We start from the raw sequence: 25,713 nt of genomic DNA, 5'->3' as shown, positions 1-25,713 counted from the left end.
CCATAAACTGAACCTAGATTAAGAGTCTTCCTGCTCTAATACTTATTCCAATCTGAAAACTCTGTAATTTTTAAATAAATAAAAACTTTTTTTTTTTTTTTTTGTAAATGGATAAATCTTTCATGGACTGGGTAAACTATAATTGTAAACAAAGTCTTGATCTTTTAAAAGAAAACCTTAATTTTGCTCACTAACTTGTAAGGTTTATAAGGTCTTACCAAAATATTTCTAAAAAGAAGTTTTCTACACTTACAAATGGTTAATGACAAGGCCTGCTCAGAAACACTTCTGATGCAGATTGTACTGGGAAAGTAGAAACAAGACTTAAGCACTATGTTCAATAATAATATCACTATCTCGTGCTCGTGTGGTCTCACTCACTGCTGCAGAGTCCGATCTGACTCATAGTGACCCCTCCTTGGGTTTCCGAGGCAGGATCACTACGGAAGTAGATTGCCCAGTCTTCCTTCCAAGGAGTGGCTGGGGGGTTTGAACCACCAACCTTCTGCTTACTGGTCAAATGCCTTGGGCACTATGGCACCAGAGCTCCTGTGCTTGTGTGGTAGTTACGGTTATATGTCAACTTGGCTGGGCCTGGTTTTGAGTGGCTAGGCAGCTGGATGTACTTATTCCCCATTGGTGAGACTGGTAATTAACTCCATGGTGGAATCTACTGGAACAGCTGAGTAGCTGCTTTAGGGATGTGGTCTGCTTCCCATACATAAGAAGCAACTTTTTTATTTTTGCAGTGTTCCTTCCCCTCCCCTCCCACCCCGGTAACCAACAAAGTTTCCTTCCATACATAAACCTTTCCTTGACTTTTTACAATATTTGTCCTTCTGATTGACTTATTTCAGTCAGTGTAATATCCTCCAAGTTCATCCACTTTATGTGGTGTTTTGCAGATTCTACATTATTCTTAAGTGTTGCACAGTATTCCATTGTGTGTATGTACCATAGTTTGCTTATCTATTCTTCTGTTGATGGGTACTTAGGTTGCTTTCATCTTTTTGCTATTGTACATAGTGCTGTGATAAACATGAGTATGCATATATCTGTTTTTGTCCTGGCTCTCACTTTTTTAGGATATATACCTTTTAATGGGCTTGCTGGGTCAAACAGTATTTCTAATTCCAACGTTTTAAGGAATATCCATACTGCTTTCCACAGTGGTTGTATCATTTTACACTCCCACCAGCAGTTTATGAGAGTCCCAATCTCTCCACATCCTTGCCAGCATTTGTTATTTTCTGTCTTGTTGAACTTCACTATTGGTGCTGGGGCATGATGATATCTCATTGTTGTTTTGATTTGCATCTCTCTAATGGCCAATGATCGTGAGCATTTCTTCATGTGTTTGTTGGCTGCCTGAATGTCCTCTTTGGTAAAGTGTCTATTTATGTCCTCTGCCCACCTCTTTTTTTTGTGTGTGATTCACAGGGTTTTATTTATTTACTTATTTTTTAAATTGTGTTTTAGGTGAAAATTTACAGAGCAGAATTTGTTTTACATTCAACATTTCGTGTACATTTGGTTTCACCCCCCAATTACCATCCCCAACCCTAACCCCTCTTCTTTCCCAGTAAACCCCCCCCCCACCTCCTGTGCCCTTCTTAGTTATGCACTCCTGTGTGTCCTGCTTTTCCTCTGTGTGAATGTTGCCCCTTGGGTGCCCTATGGCCAATTGCTGCAAGGGATGGATCTCCCTGGTTTCAGTGGTCTGTGTGTACAGCTTATTTACAAATGGGCTGAGAGCTAGCCCTTGTCTTCTGCTCATTTTTAAATTGGATAGTTTGTCTTTTTGGTGTTGAGGTGTTGGAGTTTGCTATAAATTTTAGAGATAAGTCCCTTGTCAGATATGTCATTGCTGAATATTTTTTCCCAATCTATAGGTTCTCTTTTCACTCTTTTGGAGAGGTGTTTTTTTTGAGAAGTGTTTTGAAGCACATAAAAATTTATTTTTTAGAAGGTCCCATTCATCTAGTTTATCTTCAGCTGTTTGTGCATTTTGGGTTATGCTTGACAGTCTATTTATGCCATAAGTTAGGGCCCCTAAATTTGCCTCTGTTTTTTTCCTTGAGGAACTTTATAGTTTTAGGTTTCACATTTAAGTCTTTGATCCATCTGTAGTTAGTTTTTGTGTATGGTGTGAGGCACGGATCTTGTTTCATTTTTCTGCAAATGGATATCCAGTTTTTTCAGCACCATTTGTTAAAGGCACCATCTCTTCCTCATTTAATGGATTTCAGCTCTCTGTTAAAAACCAGCTGACCTATAAGCAGCATCTTTGAGGAAGGTCTACAGCTTATGGCACACCAGAGCCCTGCATGAAGCTGAGTTGTTGTTCAGCAGCCTGACAATCTTGGGACCTTTTTTTTGCACTTGAATCAAGCCTGCTGTGTTGTTTTGTGATATTGGGACTGTACCTTTTTACTTGTTGACCTTGGGCTTGTCAGCCTCAGCAGCCAGCAGCTACCTGAGTGAAGAAAATCTTCAGCTTCAGTGGGCTAGGAACAGAAGGCAGAGCTGAAGCCCAAGGTGGAGGGGCTTTCACCCAGCCCCTGGAAGCTGGAACTTTGAAATTGGACTTCTAACCTCCAAAAACTGTAAGAATAAACTCCTGTTTGTTAAAGCCATCCTATTTATGGTCTGTTCCTGTCAGAGCCCCACTAGGTAACCAAAACAGTTTGCAAAAGACGTTAAAAAAAAAGATAAAAACCATTTTTAAATATATTCATTCATTTGTACTTCATAACCTTATGAAGTAGGCAAGCGAAAAAGTATCTCCACTGCTAGACACAAAAAATAAAATTCAAGGAAGTTAAGTGAATTGTCCAAAGTCATCTGATGAGGACATGGGACTGCCAGTTTGAGTTATATCATACTACCTATTTTCCCTTCCAGGAACAGTCTTGTAAGATGACATTTTCTTCTCTAACAGTCTACTCTGTATTAAACTTTTCTTCTTCTCTTTAGAAGATTAGGTGTTTATTATTCTGTCAATACTTACAACATAATGTTAAATGGCTAGCACTTTTTTTTTTTTTTGTAAGTTATACATGGGTTAGAAAAAGAACATGTTCTTTCTCTGAGTCAAAATCCATCCTAGTTTTCTGACCCTTGCTGAGATTAATTCACCAGATACTTACAGATTAAAAAACAGACATACAACACGAACTTCATCTACACCTTCATTACTTCATGAAATACACTGAAATATCTTAGCAAGAGAGAAATGAATCCAAAGGAGAATTGCCTGTCAAAATAGAAAATGCCAGTATTTCCTGGGTTACAAGCAATACTCACTTTATCCATTTCCTGTTTGAAAGTGGCAAACACCTCATTGCTTTTTGTCAGCGTGCTCTGGAACTCTTCAAACCTCCCAGCGTAGAGAGTAAGCTGCAAACAGAGGACAGAGTGGATCTGTTTTAGGGCTGCTTTCAGAATGCTTCCAGAACAAAACAACATGTCATTGTTCAATATTTGAAAAGAAAAATGATTTAAGGAAATATAACAGTAGCAATGTGTTCAGTGGTTATGATTGAAGTAGTTCTTTAGACACAAATGAAATAATCCAATATGTCATTATGATTTATGTCATAACTTGTACCAGCAAGCATTTATTGAGCACTGAACATATGCATTGACATATACTGTACCTATGAAAGTATTTAATAGGTGGATTCTGTTTTTGGGGACCTGCACTCCTAACAGGAAGACAGTCACAAAGGCAATTGGATTAGAAGGCACTGAGAAGTGCCAAGAGAGTTAAGTGAACTGGATGATCAGAGAAGGAGGTTGTGGAGAAGGCGAGCCTTGAACTTGGTCTTTAAAGAAGAGAAGAATGCAGACAAATGAAAAGAAGTGATGGGAAAACATGGACCAGACTAAGGCTAGGGCTGCTGCCTTTGTGCAGTTTGTACACTACCCAGTGGTGCTCCATGTAAACAACTGTCATCCCATCTCAGGCATTGTAGTCATTGTCTATTTACTAATATTGTGTTCTAACTGATAGCTGTCAAATGTCACTTTTCCTCAAACTCAGTCAGTTACATCAGTTTTCTACAGATGGAAGTAACAAGTCTTGAGGAGGCCTTTTTCTAATTTGCACAAAAGTATCAGATGGGTTAGGAGAGGCTAATCTGTGCCTCACCACTCTCCCTTCCAAGGCTTGCGTTTGGTGGGAATAGGGTGGCACAGGAGAGGAAACTGTAGATATTTGATTATTAGTGACAGTAGGCAACATGAAATCTTACTTTAAAAATAATATCAGGAGAGCATGTCTTGAGTGAGCAGAGATTTAATGTATGATGGAAGTTGGTAAAACCTCTATTTTCAAATGAGTCTTTGGTACCCTCTGTGTCCATTATCAGTTCCAAATCTTCAAATAGGCACAAAAATACCTTTTATGTCAAGAAACAAACTGTCAGTAGCCAGTGGCACAGAAGCAGCAGAGGCTGCACTTAGTAGACTGGGAAGATGGATGTTGGATTACTGGCCAGAGGAAGGCACCCACTGATCAGCTGTTAGATGAACTGAAGAAAACTGAGGAAAAGCCAGCTGGTTAGATGGTTCCCATTCCGGGGTAAGTACTAGAGGGAGTGCACGTGTGTAACAACTCTCTAATCCAGAAGATTTGCCATCCAGAATGACTTCTTCCCAAATGATTCAGAATAGCAGAGGTTTTATTGCAGAAAAGGGCATTAACAACAAAATAACACAAGTCCTTTCCACGGCGTACAGATTTTCCATAGAAGCATCAAATAGCACTGATGGTCATTTTACACTCACTCACTAGCACATTGAGTGTGCCACAGAGTTTGGAAGCTACCTCTGTGATCTCTTTATTTATCACAATTCCTTGCTATACAGTTTAAAGGAGATTGGTAAAGGAACAGCAGAGAGTTCATGGCCAGGACGTTGCCCTAGAGTTTCATACTTTGGCTCAAGGGACAGAAAACAATACTTACTATTATTATGTGCACTTCACTTTGACATATTTTATTCATTTCTCTTTCTTTTGCAAAGTACTAGCAGGCATACTAGTACTTGTACAATTGAAATTAATTGATTTCAGGGCCCACTAATAGTTAGGGCTCCCAGTTTGAGACATTCTATTCTCGAGTTAGCTGTGTGGAGCTGGCTAGCCACAGTAGCACTTTATCCCTTGGCCTAGGGTGGGAACAATTACCCCCATGTGATCCTGTTCAAGTTCTATCACAAAATTCCTTTATTTGCTTTCTTGGCCAAGACTCTTATGATAACCTCTTTTATGTTACTGTCTCCCCTGTCGCTTTCCAATTTATCAGTAATTCTCGCAGAGTGACGTGGGGCTCGCTGATACCATGGTTTCCGGACCTGGTCCTCCCACACGGGAGCCCTTCTGGTTGCGGGCCGCAGTGGGGTGGGAACAGGAGTGAGCGCGTGCGTGGTCCATCTCGCGGATGCATCCTGTTCAGTATTAAAAGAAGCTCCCGCACCCACTCGCGGCAAGTTCTCCTTTCTTTGTCAAAAGCTTCTTTTTGGTATTAATTGGGCAGACTTTGTTTCCTTGTCCACGTTTCCTTGTCGCTGGCTTGCTCCGTGGAGAAGACAGCGACGCCCAGAGTGTAGAAAAGCAGAGGCTTCTAAAGCACTATCGTCTGTAGGATTTTTCCAGCGACTGTCTGGTGGCCTAGTGCCAAAGGCATTTGACTGCTAACCAGAAGGCTGGAGGTTCAATCCCACCAGCCACTGCTCGGAAGGAAGGTTGGGCAATGCACTTCCTTAGTGATACCACCTGGGAAACCCAAGGATAGGAAACCCAAGGAGGCGTTGATATGAGTCGGGGCTGACTCCACAGCAGTGTGTTTGGTTTTGAGTTTTTTTGTGCCGATATTTTGCTGTCTTTCTACTTGACCTCTTTGTCATAGGTGGCAAAACTCTTGTGGGTTATGCACTTCTCAAGTTACCGACTCTCACGCCCACTTCTCATACTTTCTGTTGGCTTTACAGCTGTTTGCTCGGAGCATCCTCCCTCTCACTGTTACACTGTCATGATGCCCGTTTGGTTCCATGAGTCATGTTCCTCTCTCACTATGGCATTTCAGAGAGGCAGGGAAGGGACATCTAGAGGTCACCCACAATATTTCTGCTGCCAGACGCAGAAAGAGAAATTAACTCTTGTACGGTTAGAAATAATAATAATTGCCTTAGTATTTCACTCTTACAGGGACTGAGCAATGCACACACTGTTTTCACTGAGCACTGGATTTTAATAACAAACATCCAAAGGTTTTAGGAAACAGAGCCTGGTCCAGGAATTCTCTCCGCAAACCTGCGAGATGTGTTGGGGAACAAGTTCAATCACACAGTCGTGGCCAAAGGATCTGCTCTCATCCTGTGAGCATAGGGTGAGGACCGCTGCTTTTAAGGACTATGATGACATGGTTTTAACAATTTACTCACTGATCTCTCCCCTGGGCTTGTATTTTTGTGTCTGTGTTATTTGTCAGATATTGCTGACTTTCCACATCTACTACTGTATTCATCCTTATTGATCCAATGAACACTCTATTTGTAGTGACAATTTTGTCTCATTGATCATCTCTGACATTTACTCTATTTCTTGGTTTGTATAATTGAAAACCAGACATCTCTTTCCAGAGTGAGAATCATGTCCCCAAACTTGCAAGCTCTGGTCTTATAATCGAAAGGTCACTTAACCCTAGGAAAACACACAACTTCTTGTTGATCTTCCTCTTGCTTAAACCTTGGAAACAAGGACTAAATACTTCCCCTCCTGCCTTCCCTACCGCTTTAGAGACAGGTTAAAACTAAAGGAAGTGTTTTGAGTACTATGCAAAATAATCTGTGATGTAAATTGTTTTCTAGGGTTTCAAGGTTCTTAAAAATGTGTTGGTAATTTTCAAGAGGAATTTATTTAAACATTATTACACGTAGGGATTCAGATGTCTCTATTTTCTTTCTGATCATTAAGTAATTATTGGGATTCTAAGAGTACCATAAAGATATAAGAGAAAGACACAGATACGTTCCCACACTCAGGCTGCCCGGGTTGTCTGTGATGTGGACAACAGGGGAAGAGAAGAGAAGGCAGGCTTAACGTTGCCCTGGGTGGGCCACACTTCTTCAGCCTTGTTTTTTTCCCTGGAGCCATGAACAAAAGCTGAAAAGGCCTGTGAGATCATCTTTTCCAGTGGTTCTCAAATTTTTTCAAATAAAACCTTCTTTTTGTTCCATATAGTTTCCCATCTAGATCCTCACCTATGAAATAATCCTAATAATTGCTAATGTGCTAATTGTGAGGCATTGATTCAGTTGTTGAATTCTTACCTTTCGTGCAAGAGACTCAATTCCATTCCTAGCCAATGCCCTTCACACTCAGGCCCCACCACTCTGTCGGTGGAGGCCAAGTTGCTAGGATATGAACAGGTTTCAGGGGGAGATTCTAGGTTGAAAAAGATTAGGAAGAAATACCTGGTGGCTACTTTAAAAAATCAGCCAGTGACAATCCTATGGATAACGATAGTCAGATCTCCAATCAGTCATGAGGGAGGCATAGAAGAGGTCACATTTGTGCAGGAGGTTGCCATGAGTGGACGACTAACTCCATGGCCGCTAACAACATACTAATTAATAGTATTATAGTAATGATCTGTGATATGCAGATGATACAACCTTGCTTGCTGAATGTGAAGAAGACTCAAAGCACTTACTGATGAAGATCAAAAACTACAGCCCTCAGTGTGGATTATACCTCTACATAAAGAAAACAAAAATTCTCACAACTGGACCAATAAGCAACATCATGATAAATGGAGAAAAGACTGAAGTTGTCAAGGATTTAATTTTACTTGGATCCACAATCAACACCCATAGAAACAGTAGTCAAGAAATAAAATGATCTATTTCATTGGGCACATCTACTGCAAAAGACCTCTTTATTATGTTAAAGAGCAAAGATGTCACTTTGAAGACTAAGGTGTGCTTGACCCAAGCCATGGCATTTTCAATAGCTTCATATGTATATGAAAGCTGGACAACGAATGAGGAATACCAACAGAAGAATTGATGCATTTGTATTGTGGTATTGGCAAAGAATATTGAATGTACCATGGACTGTTAGAAGAACCAACAAATCTTTCTTGGAAATTTAACCGGAATGCTCCTTAGAAGTGAGGATGTTGCGACTTCATCTCTCGTACTTTGGTCATATTGTCAGAAGGGACCAGTCCCTGGAGAAGCATATTATGCTTGTAAAGTAGAGGGTCAGGGAAAAAGGGGAAGACCCTTAACAAGATGGATTGACACAGTGACTGCAAAGATGGGCTGAAACATAGCAATGATTATGAAGATGGCTCAGGATCAGGCAGTATTTTGTTCTGACTCGATGGCACCTAACAACAGCAGCAACAACAACATTATATTAGTATTATTATTATCACTAATAGTTGAAAGTTCAGTTAGGTAGGGATTTTGATCTCTCTTATTTATTATTGCATCTCTAACATCTCACTGCCTGGCTCACTTTACTGAAGGCACTTGGTGAACCACCACGTATCCCTGTTTTCTCCAGAATTCACGAGTTGGACCCTTTCAAGTTGGTTCAGAAGACGGCTCCAGCCTCACCCCTAAAGCCATGCTTAGTACTTAGAAGGTGCTAAATAAATATTGGTTGAATAGATTGTACTTCTTATGGGCCAGGCACTGAGGTAAGTGCTTTGCACTTACAGCTTGAAGACAAACTGCATATGTGAATTATATATTCATTACCTCATGTGGTAGTTAAGTTTGTGTGTCAACTTGTCTGAGTTGTGGTTTTGAGTGGCTGGGCACCTGGATGTAGTTATTCCCTGTGATGAGATTGTAATCACCTTCATGGTGGAAATTGCTGTGAGCAGCTAAGGAGCTACCATTGGGATGTGGCCTGCTTCCAGAGTATAAGGAAAAGCTTTGGGAAAGGTCTCTAGCTTTTTGTCACATTTGGATCCTGCACTTGACTGAGTTTTCACGCAGTGACCTGCCATATTGTCTGCCAATTTTGGTATTGTTCCTGGACTTGAATGAGTGACCTGCCATGTGCCTGTTGATTTTGGGATTGTGCCATTCTACTTGCTGACCTTGGGTTTGTCAGCCTCAGCAGCCAGCAGCTACATGAGTTACAAGAAGCCTCCAGCTCCAGTGGGCCTGAAGTAAGAGGCAGAGTTGAAGCCCAGGGTCGAGGTACCTTCACCCAGCCCCTAGAACTGGCACTCTGAATTGGTGCTTCTAGCCTCCTACACTGTAAGAGAATAAATTCCTCTTTGTTAAGCCACCCACTTGTGGTATGTCTGTTATAGCAGCACTAGAGAACCAAATCACCTCATTTTTCTTTTAAAAATTTAAACTTGAATAACTCTCATCCATAGCTGCTAAGTGAGAGCTGGTATAATGCCAAAGACAACCACATTTTAGATAGTAGATGTTCCCTGATTATGTGCTGTTATCCTTTTTGAAATATGGAAATAGTGAAAATGGATCCTCTCAAGGAGCATTCATTACAACATTCTAATTTTACAGGCAAGGAAATTTAGGTCCAGAGAGGTTAGGTGAGTTGCACAAAGTCACACAGCTTTTCAGGAGAAGATCTAGGGATCTGTCCCTGGACCCCAGACTCATTTGAGTAATGAAGGATGACTGACAAATGTTGGCAAGTCTACAAACCTTTGGTAGATGCCTTTTTGTTTTTAGGATGTAGGTAGGAAATTGGATCATACATTTATATATTTTTTTCATAGACCATTCTAGTCCTAGATCTTGATGCCAAGTGAATGCATCACTCCATAGCCCAGAGTCTACAGATATTAATCTACTCTTCTCAAGTTCATTAGCTTCATTTAGCCTGAGGGAGTAGACATTGCTTGCAACAGATTATGTGAACAATGCATAGTGTTAAGTATTGTCTATTGTCCTCAAGTCTTTGTGTTGTGAATGGGACAGAGGGAGAGTCAGAAGCTCTGGTGTGATTCTCTGGGCTCTTTTCCTCCAGCCAGATAGTGAAGCCATGCCCCCTTTCCACTCCCCACATCACTGCTTGCCACCACCATCTACCTTGATTTGATGGGTACATGACTGCCTGAAGGATGATCTGTGAGTTTTTGGTTTTTGAGTGAAGGGCCCTTTTGTTCCACTGTTGTTGTGTGCTGTTCAGTCTGCTCTGACTCACAAAGACCTTATGTACAACTGAATGAAACACTGCCTGGTCCTGCTCCATCCTCAGAACATTTACTGTGCTTGAACCCATGATCACAGCCACTTTGTCAGTCCATCTCGTTGACGGGGTTGCTCTTTTTCCTCCGACCCTCTGTTTTACCAAGTATGATATCCTTCTCCAGGGACTGGTCCCTTCTGACAACATGACCAACGTATGAGAGAGGAAGCCTGGCCATTCTTGCTTCTAAGGAGCATTCCAGCTATCCTTCCAAGGCAGATTTGCATGTTCCTCTGGCAGTCCATGAAATTCTCCGTATTCTTTGCCAACACCGCAATTCAAATGCATCACTTTTTCTCTGGTCATCCTTATTCATTGTCCAGCTTTCACATGCATACAAAGCTATTGAAAATATTATGGCCAGGGGCAGGCTCACCTTAGTCTTCAAAGTGACATCTTTCCTCTTTAACACTTTAAAGAGATCTTTTGTAGTAGCTCTGCCCAGTGGAATATGTTGTCTGATTTCTTGACTGCTGTTTCCAAGGTGTTGATTGTGGATCCAAGCAAAATGAAATCCTTGACAACTTCAGTCTTTCTCCATTTATTGTGATGTTGCTTCTTGGTCCAGTTTTGGGGATTTTTGTTTTCTTTATGTGGAGACGTAATCCATACTGAAAGCTGTAGTCTTTGATCTTCATTGGTAAATGTTTCAAGTCACCTTCACGTTCAGAAAGCAAGGTTGTGTCATATATGTATTACAGATTGTTAGTGAGTCTTCCTCCAGTCCTAATACCATGTTCTTCTTCATATAGTTCACCTTCTTGGATTATTTGCTCAGCATACAGATTGAGTACATATGGTGAAAGGACACAACCCTGACATACACCTTTCCTGGTTTTAAACCATTCACTATCCCCTTGTTCTCTTCCAATGACCACCTCTTGGTCTATTAGTAGTCAATAAATATTATAGTTTCAACCTCTATAGGATTAGTATTTTAAAACGATTCTGGTGTATTATCAAAAAAAGATCATATTTATGAAAATAATCCATAGTTGCTTTCTGTACACACATCGGAAATGTACACTTTAAGAAGGCTAGACATCAAAAATGTTATTTCAGGTTTTTTCTATGCAATGGTATACTTTATGATCTTAAGTTTCTTATTTGCTTTTTACTATTACTATTTTTTTACGATGAACAAATATTATCTCCCATAAGTCAGCATACAAACATTTACCTGTAAGTTATCCAAATCTTGAGTTGATGCTGCACAACTTGAAAGGCTTCCGATTTCCTAAGCTTCTGTGAATTTCCTCTAGCTCTAGTGGTGTAGTGCCTAAGGCATTTGACTGGTAACCAGAAGGCTGGCAGTTCAAACCCACCAGCCACTCCTCGGAAGGAAGATGAGGCAATCTACTTCCGTAGTGATACTGCCTCGGAAACCCAAGGAGGGGTCTCTATGAGTCGGATCCGACTGGACAGCAGTGAGTTTGGTTTTTTGGTTTTAGCACTGGGGCATTCCCTCTGGGGTCTTGTGGCAGGGTGAGTGTCCCAGAACCTGAGCGGGAAGTTTATCAGGGAGGCTGTGGAAACTGGGCAGTTCTCAAACAGATTAGAGGTCCTCTTGGGCTCAACCCCAAAGGTAGGAGTAAAACTGGACAGCTCCAGCCTCTCCCCAGGGTGAGCTGCTGCCTGAGGCTTTCTTTTTGAATTTGAATATGAATTTCCATGTTGTTGTTCACTGCACTGGAACTGTCCTGATTCATGGCAGCCACATCTGTTTTCTTGGCTGAGCTGCTGGGTGAATTCCAACCACCAACTTTTCAGTTAGCAGTGGATTGCAAACGGCTTGTGCCACCAGGCTCCTCTGAATTCCCATAGTCTAATGAAAGCATATATATGGCATCCCAAAGCCAGATAAAAATGATTCCTGCTTTGCTCATTATTTCTAATAGTTGATCACTGATGGGGCTAACTTCAGGTAGCACAGAAACTTGGGCACTGACTCTATTTTTCTAATTTCCACTTTATTATAAGTACTATCAAATGAGGACATTGTACATCTGAATAGTTTACATTTTTTTCTTACCTTTACAGGGTGATGGAGGAAGAGAAAGAGAAGAAATATGAACACATAGACACCAGCTTACTTATTTCAGCTGATGATTTTGGGACCATCATTTCTATATAGAGTCCCCGGGTGGTACATATGGTTAATGCTTTTGGCCACTAACTGAACAGTTAAGGGTTCAAGTCCACCCAAAGGTGCCTGAGAAGAAAGGCCTGATGATCTACTTCTGAAAATCATCCATTGAGAACCCTGTTGAACACTCTTCTACTTGAACTGGATTCAATTCTACAGCAACTGGTATATTTGTATGTGAACGAACATTTTGAGCAGTCATGTCACTAGAAAGATGGAGGGGTAGAGAGGATGTGGACTGCACCCCTGACACTCTCAGAGGGAGTGACACCACAATGACCCCATGGTCCATGGCAGCAGTCAGCTGGGGAGGACCGGTGCTGCAAGAGGAGGGCTGCCAAGACAATGCTGTCACGATGGTTGCTGTTACCCATCACCTAGTGTGGTAAGTTGACTCCACACCCCTTCTCTTCGCCCCCATACCAGTCAGGGTGCAGGTGGGTGGGTGGGCAGGCCTGATGCTCACCACTGGGCAGATAGGAGAGTCTCTGTCTTGGCCAGTGGGAGAAGGGAGGAGATGCCAGGAGCCAGGCTTCACAATAGTGCTTGGCCCTGTGTGCGTGTGGGGTCAAGCTGCTGGGGGCTAGAGGCGTGCCCCTGCAGCCTACCATGGGGTGGGGAGGGGTGTGACATCATGGGTTATGCACTGGGTAATACCAGCCCTAGTTAAAATTTGACTGGATGTTGTTGGCACAGAGTGTTTCTTGTTCTTACATAAGTAATACTGTGTTTTTATTTTACATAATAAATATGATGTTATTCTTCATTTCCAACTCCTGTCCCCTCACTTCCTCTACTACATGTAAGTTCTTCTGCAGACTTCTTGTGGCTCACAGACTCTACTTGGGAAGGGTAAGGAGAGCACACCCCACGCACAGTCTACCTATATGTCACCTGAGCCTGCAGGACTGTCTCTTGCTCCTTCAGCACTTTGGCCTGAAGCTTCCACTCTGCTGCCTGGTTCAGGAGCTGCGAGAAGAGAGGATAATAGGAAGATTGGCAAATTGTCTTTAATCTGCTGCTTGATTGTCATTGGTATATAAAACTCACTATCTTAGCTCGTTAATCCTGTTGAGTAAATATTTGGAACTCTGCAAAGAATTTAAGAAATCTGAGACAAAAATTGATCTAAAATGTTGAATTCTCAAATAAGACCACTTCTTTTAATGGGAAGGAAAAAAAGAAAAATAGTCACTAACTCAAGCATGCATCACGCAATGTGAGCCTCCAGGCACATTCAGGAACCTTATCTGGTGTCCTGGCCAGCCGCCGGCTAGTCTCGGCTTGAACATCTCCACAGCATCACTCTCCACCAGGAAATCCTGGGGCATTGTGTGAGCAACTGCTTCCTTTCTAGTAAGTCCTAAATTATTCTCCTAGATCACTGTTTGCCATTGTAGTATGCATCAGAATCACCAAGAAAGCATGCTAAGAATCACCAAGAAAGCGTGCTGAAATGGAGATTCCTTTCAGAGGATATACTTCAGGAAGTATAGGGTGGGGTTTAAACCTACATTTATAGCAATTATTCCAGGTGGTTTTGATATCTGTGGCACACGGATTACATTTTGAGAAACACTGGGTTAGAAGTTAGACCTATTGTTCCAAATCCTGCCCTCTGGAGATTTACAAAGTAAGTTTCATTCTTCTCCCACAAGGCAGCCCTTCAAATACAGTCAAGGTCTCCATATCTAACATGGTCAGAACTGGAAACTGATGGGTTACATTGAAAAAGCAGTTTTAGGCATAAAAATGACATATACATACATAGATACGTATATATATAAATAAATTGTGTGTGTGTGTGTGTGTATATATAAATAGAAATGTTACTTTAAGTTAAAATATAAAAATGTTCATTCACATGTTGATCTTTAGATATATGACTGTGGTCTTTGTTTTTCTTTGGTTGGAGTTCAAAATTTTCTTTTGACAAAAATCATATCCACAGTGTGACATCTAAAATTTCCAGTTAAAAATAATTTTTTTTTAAAGAACAGTGTTAGAACCTAAGTATATGTGAATCATATTGAATGAGTAATTTTTTTTTTTTTTTTTTTGTTTTAAAGTTTTTTTTTTTTTTTTTTATTAATCCCTCGGGTTGTCTATGTACAAGATCATATCATCTGAAAATAGAGATAGCTTTAGTTCCTCGGAAACCCAAGGAGGGGTCATTATGAATCGTCAAATCAACTTGATGGCAGTGAGGTTGTTTTGTTTTTTTTTTTTTTTTTTTAGAGTTTTAAAGTTTTCTAAAAGCTGTCTTTTATGGCTGTTCACATCTATAATGAAAACCATTTTTCACTATTTACCTTAATCTAAGCTTGCAAAGGGAGCTCTGGTAGCGTAGTGCCTAAGGCACTTGACTGCTAACCAGAAGACTGGCAGTTCAAACCTACCAGCCACTTGTCAGAAGGAAGATGGGGCAATCTACTTCCGTAGTGATACTGCCTCAGAAACCCAAGGAGGGGTTGCTATGAGTCGGGTCCAACTCGAGGGCACACAACAACAACAAGAAGCTTGCAAAAAAGCAACACAAAGATGTCATCTTGAGGACTAAGCCATGGTATTCTGAGTCACCTCATACACATACAAAAGCTGGACAACAAATAAGACTGAAGAAGAATTGATGCATTTGAATTAGGGTGTTAGTGATGAATACGGACCATATCATGGACTGCCAGAAGAATGGACAAATTGCCCTTCTTGGAAGAAGTACAGCCGAATGGTCTCTAGAAGGGACCATAGCAAGACTTCATCTTACGTATTTTGCACACATTGTCCAGAGGGACCAGTCTGTGAAGTAGGACATCATGCTTGGTGAAGTAGAAGTTCAATAAAAAAGAGGAAGACTCTCAACAAGATGGACTGACACAGTGGCTGAAAATGGGCTCAAGCATAGCGGCCATTGTGAGGCTGGTGCAGGCTGGGCAGTGTTTTGTTCTGTTGTCCACAGGCTCACTATGAGCTGGAGCGGACTTAGTGGCACCTAACAACAAGAAACTTTCAAAGCATTGCACGTACATTTCATCCGTTTGTGTATCATTCCACTATTTTACATAACACAGGAACATGTATAACTGAAAGGAAAAGTTTTGGAAGGTGTTATGGATTGAATTTTGCCCCCAAGAAAGGTATGTTGAAGTCCTAACACTTGGTGCCTGTGAATGTGATCTTGTTTGGAAATAGAGGCTTTGACAGTGTTAACAGTTAACATGAGGTCATACTGTAGGAGGGTAGAGTCCTAGTCTCATCTGAATGGTGTCCATATAAAAGAGGAGAAGAGACACAAAGAGATAGACAGGGAAAATGGCCACGTGTCCATGCAGTTATGCTGCAGCTGTAACCCAGTTAACACCTATGAAACTGGCAGAGACAAGAAATGATCTTCCCCTACAGCCTTCTGAGGGTTCCTAGCCCAGCTGACCCCCTGAATTTGGATTCCTACCCTCTCAAACTATGAGATGATGTACTTCTGTTCATATAAGCCATCCAATTTGTGATACTTTGCCACGGAAGAGTAATACAGGAAGAATAATGTTAGGAAACTAGTACAGGTGGAAAAGCTGATTCTTGGTAAACTCTATCTGCCCACAAGGGTCAAAGAGGTGTAGGCAGCATTGCTCACTCTTGGTTACTCACCACAGGCATTCAGTGTGCTGTGGGCATGGGCATCTGTCAGTTCATTTTATGGAAAGGATGAGGAACATCCTCGATTAATCTGGTCAGCCAGGTGGTCATCAGTTAAGAAGTAATTCTTGCATTTCAAGATAAACCAAAACCAAACCAAACCCACTGCCATTGAGTCGATCATGCCTCATAGCAACCCCCACTGGGTTTCCGAGGTGGTAAATCTTTATAGAAATAGATTACCTTGTCTTCTTTCCAAGGAGTGGCTGGTGGGTTTGAACCTTCTGGTTAGCAGTCAAATGCCTCGGGCACTGCACCATTTCTCTTTATGTTTATTTAACAAAAATCTTTCCAAGTTTCATATATTATTTTTATAATCAGAACAACCAAACAACAATAATATCATTATTTTTTTCAAGAATTTGAAGATACCTTTTTCCTTGTCCAAGTTGGTCCTTTTCCCACAGCTCAGTCTCTCGGTTTGTAAAATTGTTTAGTTATGTTCCTCTAGGAGTCACTGGGTGGTGCAAACAGTTAGTGGACTTCGCTGCTAACCAGAAGGCTGGAGACTCTGGTCCACTCAGAGGCACCTCTGAAGAACACCTACTTCAAGAGTGCAGTTCTGTTCTGCATGGGGTGCCATGAGTTGGAATCACTGGATGGCAACTGATTATGTTCCTTTATAGCTCCCAGGGGTGCACTGAAGACTAGTTATCTAGAAGTGTAATTGAGCCTGTATGAGAGGCCTGTAGCAGCTTCTCAGTGGAAACTCCACAGTCCTCTCTCCGAAGGTGTGGGAGCAGCGGTACCATTCATTCCCCTGTTGCCCTGAGGCGCTGTGTGTTCTGAGGAGGCCACTGGCAGGGAGGGAGGATGGCAGCCGCCCATTCTGCTTGGGGTGAGGAAACCCACCACTCTCAAAACGACGTATCAGACTTGGAAACCAGGTAGGTGGCCAGCTCAAACAGCTGAGGGAAGCTACCTCTCTTTGACTCAAATCTGCTGTTTTGGTAAAGCAGGATTGGAAAATTGAGCTGCATGCTAGTTTCTTGCCAATGTTGGTCACTCCACCTGACCCCCTAACTCCACAAACTTTTGCTTAGTTGTTCCTCTGTCATGGTGCCATCTCATATATCATACAACAAAGCTACTTATATCCTGGCAGAAGTATAACTTACATAAGTGGATAATTGCACCAAGAGTAGAGTATCTGTTTTCTTGGATTTTGAGTAATAATGGAGTGTTTCATTTCTAACTTTTAAGGCTAGGTTTTAGATAGATTTAATAAATTAATCTTTTTCTTAAGAGCATATAAACTTCTAATTTGTAAATTTTGAATACATGCCAGGTTATGTGCTCCAAAATTTTACCTTTCTTTACATATTGGAAAACTGAAATTATTTTAAAAATTATTGGTCTAGTCATTGAAATGATTCTGGGCTGATGTTAGGTAAATGAAATGCTCATGACTGAATACTTAATGAGCAAATTTTAATAACTGGTCTATTGACTGTGTCTTCCCCAGCAACAGACATGAGCTCTACCTTGAAGACACACCTCTGAGTGTAATGTACTGTCTCAGAGAGCGTGAGTTTGGAGACAGACACATGTGGATTTGAAATGACGTCATGGTTACTTAGCATCGTGTGATCTTAAACAGTTTGCACATTCTCTCTATGGTAGTTAAAGTTGTGTGTCAGCTTGGCTAGGCCTGGTTGAGAGGCTGGGTGGCTGGTGGTAGTTATTCCCCATGATGAGACTGGCAATCAACTCTGTGGTGAGATCAGTTACAAGCAGCTGAGTAGCTGCTTTAGGGATGTGGTCTGCTTCCCGTATTTAAGCAGCAGCTTTGGGAATGGTCTCTAGCTTATGGCACGCTTGAACCCTGCATGTAGCTGAGTTGTTGTTCAGCAACCTGCCATGCTCTGCTGATCTTGGGACTTTCAGTGGACTTGAATCAATGGCCTACTGTGTTGTTTGGCAACATTGGGACTGTGCCTTTTACTTGTCGACCTTGGGCTTGTCAGCCTGAGCAGCCAGCAGCTGTCTGAGTGAAGAAAGGCTTCCAGCTTCAGTGGGCCGGGAGCAGGAGGCAGAGCTGAAGCCCAAGGTTGGGGGGCTTTCACCCAGCCCTGAGAGCCTGCCACTTTGAACTCGAGCTCAAAGCCTCCAAATTGTAAGAGAATAAACCCCTGTTTGTTAAAGCCTTCCCATTTGTGGTATATTCTTGTCAGAGTGGCAGTAGGGAACCAGAACACTCCCTGAGCCTCAATTCTCTCACCTGTAGAATGGTCTTACACCCGTTTTGGTGTGTTTGGCAATAGTGAGATATCAGTAAACACAGCCACTCAGTTTTAAAGCAAAAACATTAGGAGTCCTCCTTGGTCCTCCCTTTCCTCACTGTCACCATCTTCAGTCCTGTAGCACTGCCTTGTGGTTTGACATTGATAACTTTTATCCATCTCCATCTCTCCTCTACTGCCGCCTCCCTAGTCCACCGCTCACTGTATTTCATCTGGATTGCTGCTGCACTATGGTCATGCTTTCACTGTGGTGTCTCCTTAGTTTATTTTCTACCCAGGAGACAAACTAATCTTTTAGAAATGCCAAGCATATTGTGTTAGTTCCCTTGCTAAAACTACCCAGCACTTTCCCACTGTGTATAGAGTAAAATCCAAATTACTTTCCAAGACCTGCAAAGCTGTGCAGCGTGGCCCTAACTTCATTTTGAGACTTTCTCCCTCTTGGTCAACATGCTTTTCCTCCTTTACCTTTGCCTACCTCTGGAGAGCACCAGGCTTGTCCCGGCGTCAGGACCTTTGTCCCTGCTATGGACCCTGGAACTGGAGACTTCCTTCCTGATCCCACCCCTTGCAGCTCCTTCTTCTCAGGTAGTTCTCTACTCAAGCATTTGCCCCTCCAAGAGGCATTCCTGGTCACCCACCCTAAGTTAGGTCCTCTCCTCCCTCCCCCTGTTCAGTTCCTCTTTATTTGCTTAGTGGCATTTGTTACCGGAAATGACCTTTTGTTGTTTGTTGACTTGTTTGTTGTCTATCTCTTCCTCACTTCACTCTAATCTCCATGATGGGTTGCAGCCCTTCTCTGTCTAAGATGTGTTCACAACTGTATCATGATTGTTGTTAGCTGTTGACGTGGCCCCTGACTCATGACCACTCATACACAAAACACTGCTGGTCCTGTGCCAGCCCCTTGATTGGTTGCAGGTCAGACCAATGGGACTCACAGAGTTCTCACTGGCTGATCTTCAGAAGTAGATTCCTCAGCCTTTTTGCCTAGTCCATCTCAGTCTGGAAGCGCTGCTGAAACCTGTTCAGCTTGTTAACATCATGCAAGCCTCCACTGACACATGGGTGGTGGCTGTGCTCTAGGTACTTTGGTCAGAAGTCAAACCCTGGTATCCCACATGGAAGGAGAACCAACGATGCCCCCTAGCATATGATATAAAACAAAAACCAAACTCACTGCTGTTGAGTCAGATCCGACTCATAGCTACCCCTCCTTGGGTTTCCAGGCAGTATAACTATGGAAGTAGATTGCCCAACCTTCTTTCTGAGGAGTGGCTGATGGGTTTGAACTGCCAGCCTTCTGGTTAGCAGTCAGATGCCTGAGGCACTACACCACCAGAGCTCCTCAGCATATGATAGGCTCCTGAAAAATATTTGCTGAAGGAATGACTATTTTATGTTAAAACTACTGTTGGCACACTGTCTTGCACTGGCTGGCAAATTTAGTTCTCCACCAAAGCACAGGCAAAACCCACTGTCTCGGAGATTCTCTGGCCTAAGGCAGCGCAGATATGCACACTGATTAAAACGATAAGTACGTATTCCTTTTCTCGATTGTGTCGCTCCTCTGCTTCCTTCATCATTTCTTGCGCCTGCTCAAGCTTTGCATCCACCAGCTTCTGCTGCAGTTCTCTGTGTTTAAATATTTTGTCCAGATGCTAAGGAAAAACAGGGTACACGTGTAAGCTTTATCCCTGATACTTGAAAAATGTAGAACAATAATAATACCAATACTTTCATGAATATCCATCTTCAGGGTTTACGATTTAAAAAAAAAACCATAGAAATCAATGCACTGGCATCATTTATGCTTATATTAGAGTCATAAATGGATGAAGTCCCCCACAGTTTGCACGACACAAAGGGAGCTGCAAACGGTGGGGGCGCCAGAGCTCAGCAATAATTTTTCTAACTCTGGCAACTGTTAGATACGATGCTGTTTATCACCCTAGACAGCACAGACGATATATTGTGATTATATCATGATCACTCAGTATGTTGGGTTTTGCTATAAATAGAAAACAACTTTTAATCACTATATTAATACAATTTATCCTTGTGGATTCTCCACATTTTTGCTTAAAAGGTTCTGAGGAAGCTCTGGGGCACCAGCAAGTGGCCCTAGGCCTGGGAGGGAGTGTGCTGCACTCTCCTGTCCCCCTGGGTCACAGTTGAATTGAAATGCAAATAGGCTGCTGCTTCCTCTGCACCTGGAGGCCTCTTGACTTGGTTTGTGAAGACAAACTTCCAACTGGACCTCAGTGTGGAGAACTTGTTGGTGATTACGAGTTCCACATTGGAAACGGACAGATGGACTTCTACACTTAAGTTTATCTAGACCCAAAGCCCACTGCCACTGAGTTGCTTCCAACTCATAGCAACCCTTTAGGACAGTACAGAAATGCCTCATAGGGTTTCCAAAGCTGTAAATCTTTAAGGAAGCAGACTGACTCATCTTTCTGCCTCAGAGCAATTTTTAGGTTCAAACCACCAACCTGTTGGTTAGCAGCTGAATGCTTCAACCACTATGGCACCAGGGCTCCTTATCTAGACCAATCCAGAAATATAGAACTAGGATGCCAGGGCCTGTCTTGGACACCCCTTCTGAGATCTCTCTGAAGGTATGGACATTTTCCCTGTAGCTCACTTTTATTCTCCCTTTTCTTTAGTCTGATCCTCTACTCAGAAGCCAGGTTGATTTTCGTGACAAGATAAAATGGTAGAGTGATGATATGACTCACTTGGAGATGTTTCTTGATTCCCCTAACTACTGCTTCTATATGCTATTGGCTCAGTTTCATTCTTGATAAGATCTTAGCTAAAAGAGCCACTTTGACTATGTTGTCATACTTGAAGGCAGAGATTTTTAAATGTAGGTCGGTCTGGGGAAAAGATTGTTGTTAGGTGCCGTTGAATTGATTTCAACTCATCGTGGCCCCATGTGACAGAGCAGGACTGCCCTGTAAGGCTTTGTAAATTGTAATCTTTACGGGAGCAGATGGCCAGTTCTTTCTCCCATACAGCCACTGGGGTGGTTTGAAACACCAACTTTTGGGTTAGCAGCCCAGTGCTCAACTGTTGCACCACTAGGGCTCCTTGGGGAAAAGAATGGGATATATTAAAATCATGACTTTGGGGAGGAGGTGCCAAAATGGGAGTTTACAAAACACATGAAATATTCTGATTTGGAGATAAGAAAAGATCTTTTTATTCTTCCAAATGTAAACGATTGAAAGTAAAAATGCCTGGGTTTTTGTGACATTGAAAGACTCTGCTTCTTCATCTATGTGAGATACATCATTATTCGTACTTGACACAATTAAATAACATAATGCATGTAAATACCATTCTTACCACATTGCCTGGCACAAACTAAGCACTGAGTAAATGACCCCTTTATTATTATAGTTATTACATTAGTATTAATGTTATTATTGGCTATGAGGTATGTAGAATATGGATCCTTGATTTAGATGACACAGTGATTCGTAACAGGGAATGTGTGAGATATTTTGGGGGTTACATAAAGAGGGTTTTAAAAGGGCTGAGAAGTTTGACTTTAAGGAAAACTGCCCATTGCCTACCACTTTCTGTTTACTGCCTTTGTTTTACGGCGATTCCAGTTTGAAGAAATCCTATCTGACTTTCCAGCCAGATATATTGCAATACCCTCTGTCTTTATTTGGGTTTGTAACAGAAATCCAGTCCAAAATATTAATGAATTGAGAGGGCTGGCCGTCTCATTCTTATTTACCAACTTCCCCACAGTCCCAGCCCAGCTCCGGATGTCTCCCGTTTTTGGAGTTGTTTGGTGTAGTTCTCACCTCCTCTCTGAGCTCATACTGATCGATGATGCTCTTCAGCTTCTCTGCGAGCTCTGTGTTCTCCTGACACAGCTTCATATTCCGCTCGCTCTGCTGCTCAATCTGGGCCTGGATGTCGGTCAGGGTGCTCTGGAAGTGACTGGTGATCTCCTTCCTCTTCTCTTCCTCATCGCGTGCCCGCTGAAGGGTTTCCTCCTGTCGAGAGCAAGCAAAATATTTTGTGAGCTGGTTCCAAGTCACCACAGGTTTATAGAATTCAGGATAAGGTCAATGAAAGGAGATTAGTCTATGGAGTAACTAGGGTGTTTTTTTTTTTCCTTCACAGTTCAGCCCCCAAATAAATATCTGAGCGAAGGTTTCAGCTGTGAGTACATAGTCACTCAGAGCAGGTGCTGTGAGAGCCTTGAAGTTGATAGTTGGTGATGAATAGGCTCATTTTAACGATGACAGGTCTCCTGCTGAGTGAATGAACGGCAGCACTTTCTAACAATCACACATCACACAGTTTTGATCTCTTGGCTGTGGCCAGATCAAAAAGCCACTCGATTTTGCTGATTGATGAGACAGATTGTGTTTTACTTTGGTTTGATACATATAAAAACCATAGCATATTAACTACGTAATTGTACTACCCATGTTTTGTAAATGTAAATGATCACAATATAAACTTGTTCTTAGTAAGAAAAAACTTTCATTAAATAGCTTAAATAGGAAACTAACATAGCTGTAGATCAATTACAGCAATTTAAAAAATAGAAGGAAATCTTTTACGATATGCTGGATATTTTATTTCTGTCTGAAAGAGCAATCATCTCATGTGTCACGTAGGGTAATTGAATGTTCGGTGTAAATTTTGAATCTGAAAGCAATATTAAGCCTCAAATCTTCTTAAACTCTAAAATGAAACATCTAATTTTCTCCTCTTCTGCTTTGTTAACATTGGAGAATTGGAAATTAACTTTTATATCATTTCTGTTCTTTTTTCTCCTAAATCAAAACTCTTCATTCATTGCTAACCAGTAACAATGTGCCCAGATTTCCTCTGTATCTATATTGAGAATTGTTTACTTAGTAATTGTTCTCTTCTTTCTTTTAGAATAAAAGAGTTCAATCTTGCTACATCATACCAAAGACAGAGACACTTATACTGCTGACAGGTGATACAGACATTTTAGGATTCCTTTCAGTTCTGATTAATTGTTAATATGAAAGCTTGCTTCATTATTGGCAAGTAAAATTATATTGGACTAAGTTGCATACCAAATTCAAATTATCTAACAGGATTGTTTTAGAGAAATACTATTTAAACAGAAATAATTGTGCAAATCTTCACCATAATGGGAGCTCTGGTGGCGTAGTACCTAAGGCATTTGACTGCTAACCAGAGTTGGCTGATCAAACCCACCAGCCATTCCTTGGAAGGAAGACTGGGCAATCTACTTCCATAGAGATACCACTTTGGAAACCCAATGAGGGGTTGCTATGAGTTGGAATTGACTTGACGGCAGTGAGTTTGGTTTCTTTTACCATAATAGCAGCATAATGTGATCAAAAGTAAAAATTGATGATGAAAACATATGCTCTGGAAATATTTTAGCTTATCATTAGATTTCCTCTTTCATCTACAGTATTACCCCCTTCTCTGATTTAATGTGACTCCTGATATCAGAATCATGTTTTATTCATCCTATAAACATTTGTTGAGTAACAACTTCTTAGAGATATTGCAGAAGTCATCTGTACTTTCTAATATAAAGGACTCAGTTCTATGAGATGTTTCTCCCAACTTTGTAATAAGAACACCTACTGTATGTCGTTTTTACTTGCTGTCAAGTTGATTCTGACTCACGGCAACTCCACGTGCACAGAGTAGAACCATTTCACAGTATTTTCTTGTTTGTAATTGTAGTGGTAGGACAGCACCAGGGCCTCTTCTTCCACTGTATGTTGGGGAAATCCAACCCCCAACCGTTAGGTTCATAGTCAAGCACAAGGTCTGCCACCTAGGGACTTCGTTAGTAAATGTATTTCATTAAAAATGATTGTAGCCATCACCTAAGAGAAACTGAATATATATACACATATATGATAGTGATTGTCCCTCATTGCTCCTGGTCGGCTTAGAAGTCAGCAAGTTCAATCATACAACTACAGTCTATGATCTTAATGCCACTTGCTTTTATAAATATTCCATCCATGAATGAATGATAAATGAAAGAATCATCTTATACTACCAAGAAGCTCTGAGTGTTTCACTGGCAGCTGGCTACAAATAAGAAAGGACAGATGTTAGGATAGCATCCAACACATGTCAAACCATTATAACACTCAATCGTAGTGCACAAAATTTCATCTTACATTTTACATTGTAATATTTTTCAATGGGATAAAAATGAATCTAGCAAAATCTTATTAAACTTGAGTTCATTGATGGAGAATTTGCAATCATTTGGACAGTGTCTAAGATAAAATTTTCTTTAGCAACTTTATTCATTTTGTTGTTGTTGTTATTTGCCGTCGAGTCAGCCCCGACTCATAGTGACCCCTCCTTGGGTTTCCGAGGCAGTATCACTACGGAAGTAGGATTGCCCAACCTTCCTTCCAAGGAGTGGCTGGTGGGTTTGAACCACCAGCCTTCTGGTTAGCAGTCAAGTGCCTTAGGCACTATGCTACCAGAGCTCCTACTTTATTCATAGTGAACATTAATAATGCAGATAATGTTGAGGGACAAAATCTAGAATAACTAAGAAAACAAACTCTGCAAGTATCTATTATAGTGTATGTAAGAGCTGCTGGTGTTCCTGGCACATAATCAATCCATAGGCATTCAGTAGATGTTTATTTAATGAATCAGTGAATTATTCATTTACAAGTCAGTCATATGAGTAGTTTGGACTAGATGATTTCTCTAGTCCTTTCCACATTAAAATTCTGGGATATCATGATAACAAATCCTATTTATTTCTTTACTGCAAATATGTTCCCTGAGATGTTGATTGTCTCTTACTGGGCAATTCTTTCTCAGTATAGTTTGAGGCTCAGATTTATTGCTTCAATTATATGTAGCATTCTTTGAAACAAAGCCATGTCTCAGACTTTCACTAGTACTTTTCTAAATTATCTTAAATTGCAAAGTTTTGTGGTATTTTTTTTTTTGACTCATTGAAGAAGCAATTTCAATAAAGAATAGTAAAAATTAAAATTTATAGTAGTTGAAACAGCCTGGATATGTGTCCTTTTAATGTATTTTCCCAAGTTCCTTGTACATTAAATTTAGATTCCAATATACTTAAGCTGTTTTACGTCTGTTTTGGCCAAGTAAGCTCAGACTGCACTGAGTCTTCTATAGATAACAATGATAAACTCTGGACAAAATGCAAGAAGCAATTTCTTAAAGGCATTGGAGAGTAAACAAAATTAGGAATATTCTGGAGGCAAGTGGATACTTATAAAGAAGGCATGTTGTTGTTGTTGTTGTTATGTGCCGTCGAGTTGGCCCCGACTCATAGCGACCCTTCCTTGGGTTTCCGAGGCAGTATCACTACGGAAGTAGGA

At 41.2% G+C, this 25,713-nt stretch overlaps 1 protein-coding gene across 1 annotated transcript in view; it reads right to left on the bottom strand.

Moving 5' to 3' along the window:
* The window catches only part of TXLNB (taxilin beta), a 66,627-nt gene that overhangs the window by 8,875 nt on the left and 32,039 nt on the right, over positions 1-25,713 (bottom strand). Inside the window, exons 4-7 of the mRNA XM_007946291.2 lie at positions 22,159-22,353; positions 19,873-19,992; positions 13,293-13,367; positions 3,307-3,399 (exon numbers count right to left, since the gene is read on the bottom strand). Coding sequence (XP_007944482.1) covers positions 3,307-3,399; positions 13,293-13,367; positions 19,873-19,992; positions 22,159-22,353 — 483 coding nt within the window. The remainder of the gene's footprint in view (positions 1-3,306; positions 3,400-13,292; positions 13,368-19,872; positions 19,993-22,158; positions 22,354-25,713) is intronic.

This window comes from Orycteropus afer, unplaced genomic scaffold (assembly GCF_000298275.1).
Source record: "Orycteropus afer afer isolate SDZICR_OR568_19922 unplaced genomic scaffold, OryAfe1.0 scaffold00155, whole genome shotgun sequence".
NCBI classification, from domain to species: Eukaryota; Metazoa; Chordata; class Mammalia; order Tubulidentata; family Orycteropodidae; genus Orycteropus; species Orycteropus afer.
The sequence above is the reverse complement of the archived record's forward strand: the minus strand, read 5'-3'. Positions and strand labels throughout refer to the sequence as shown.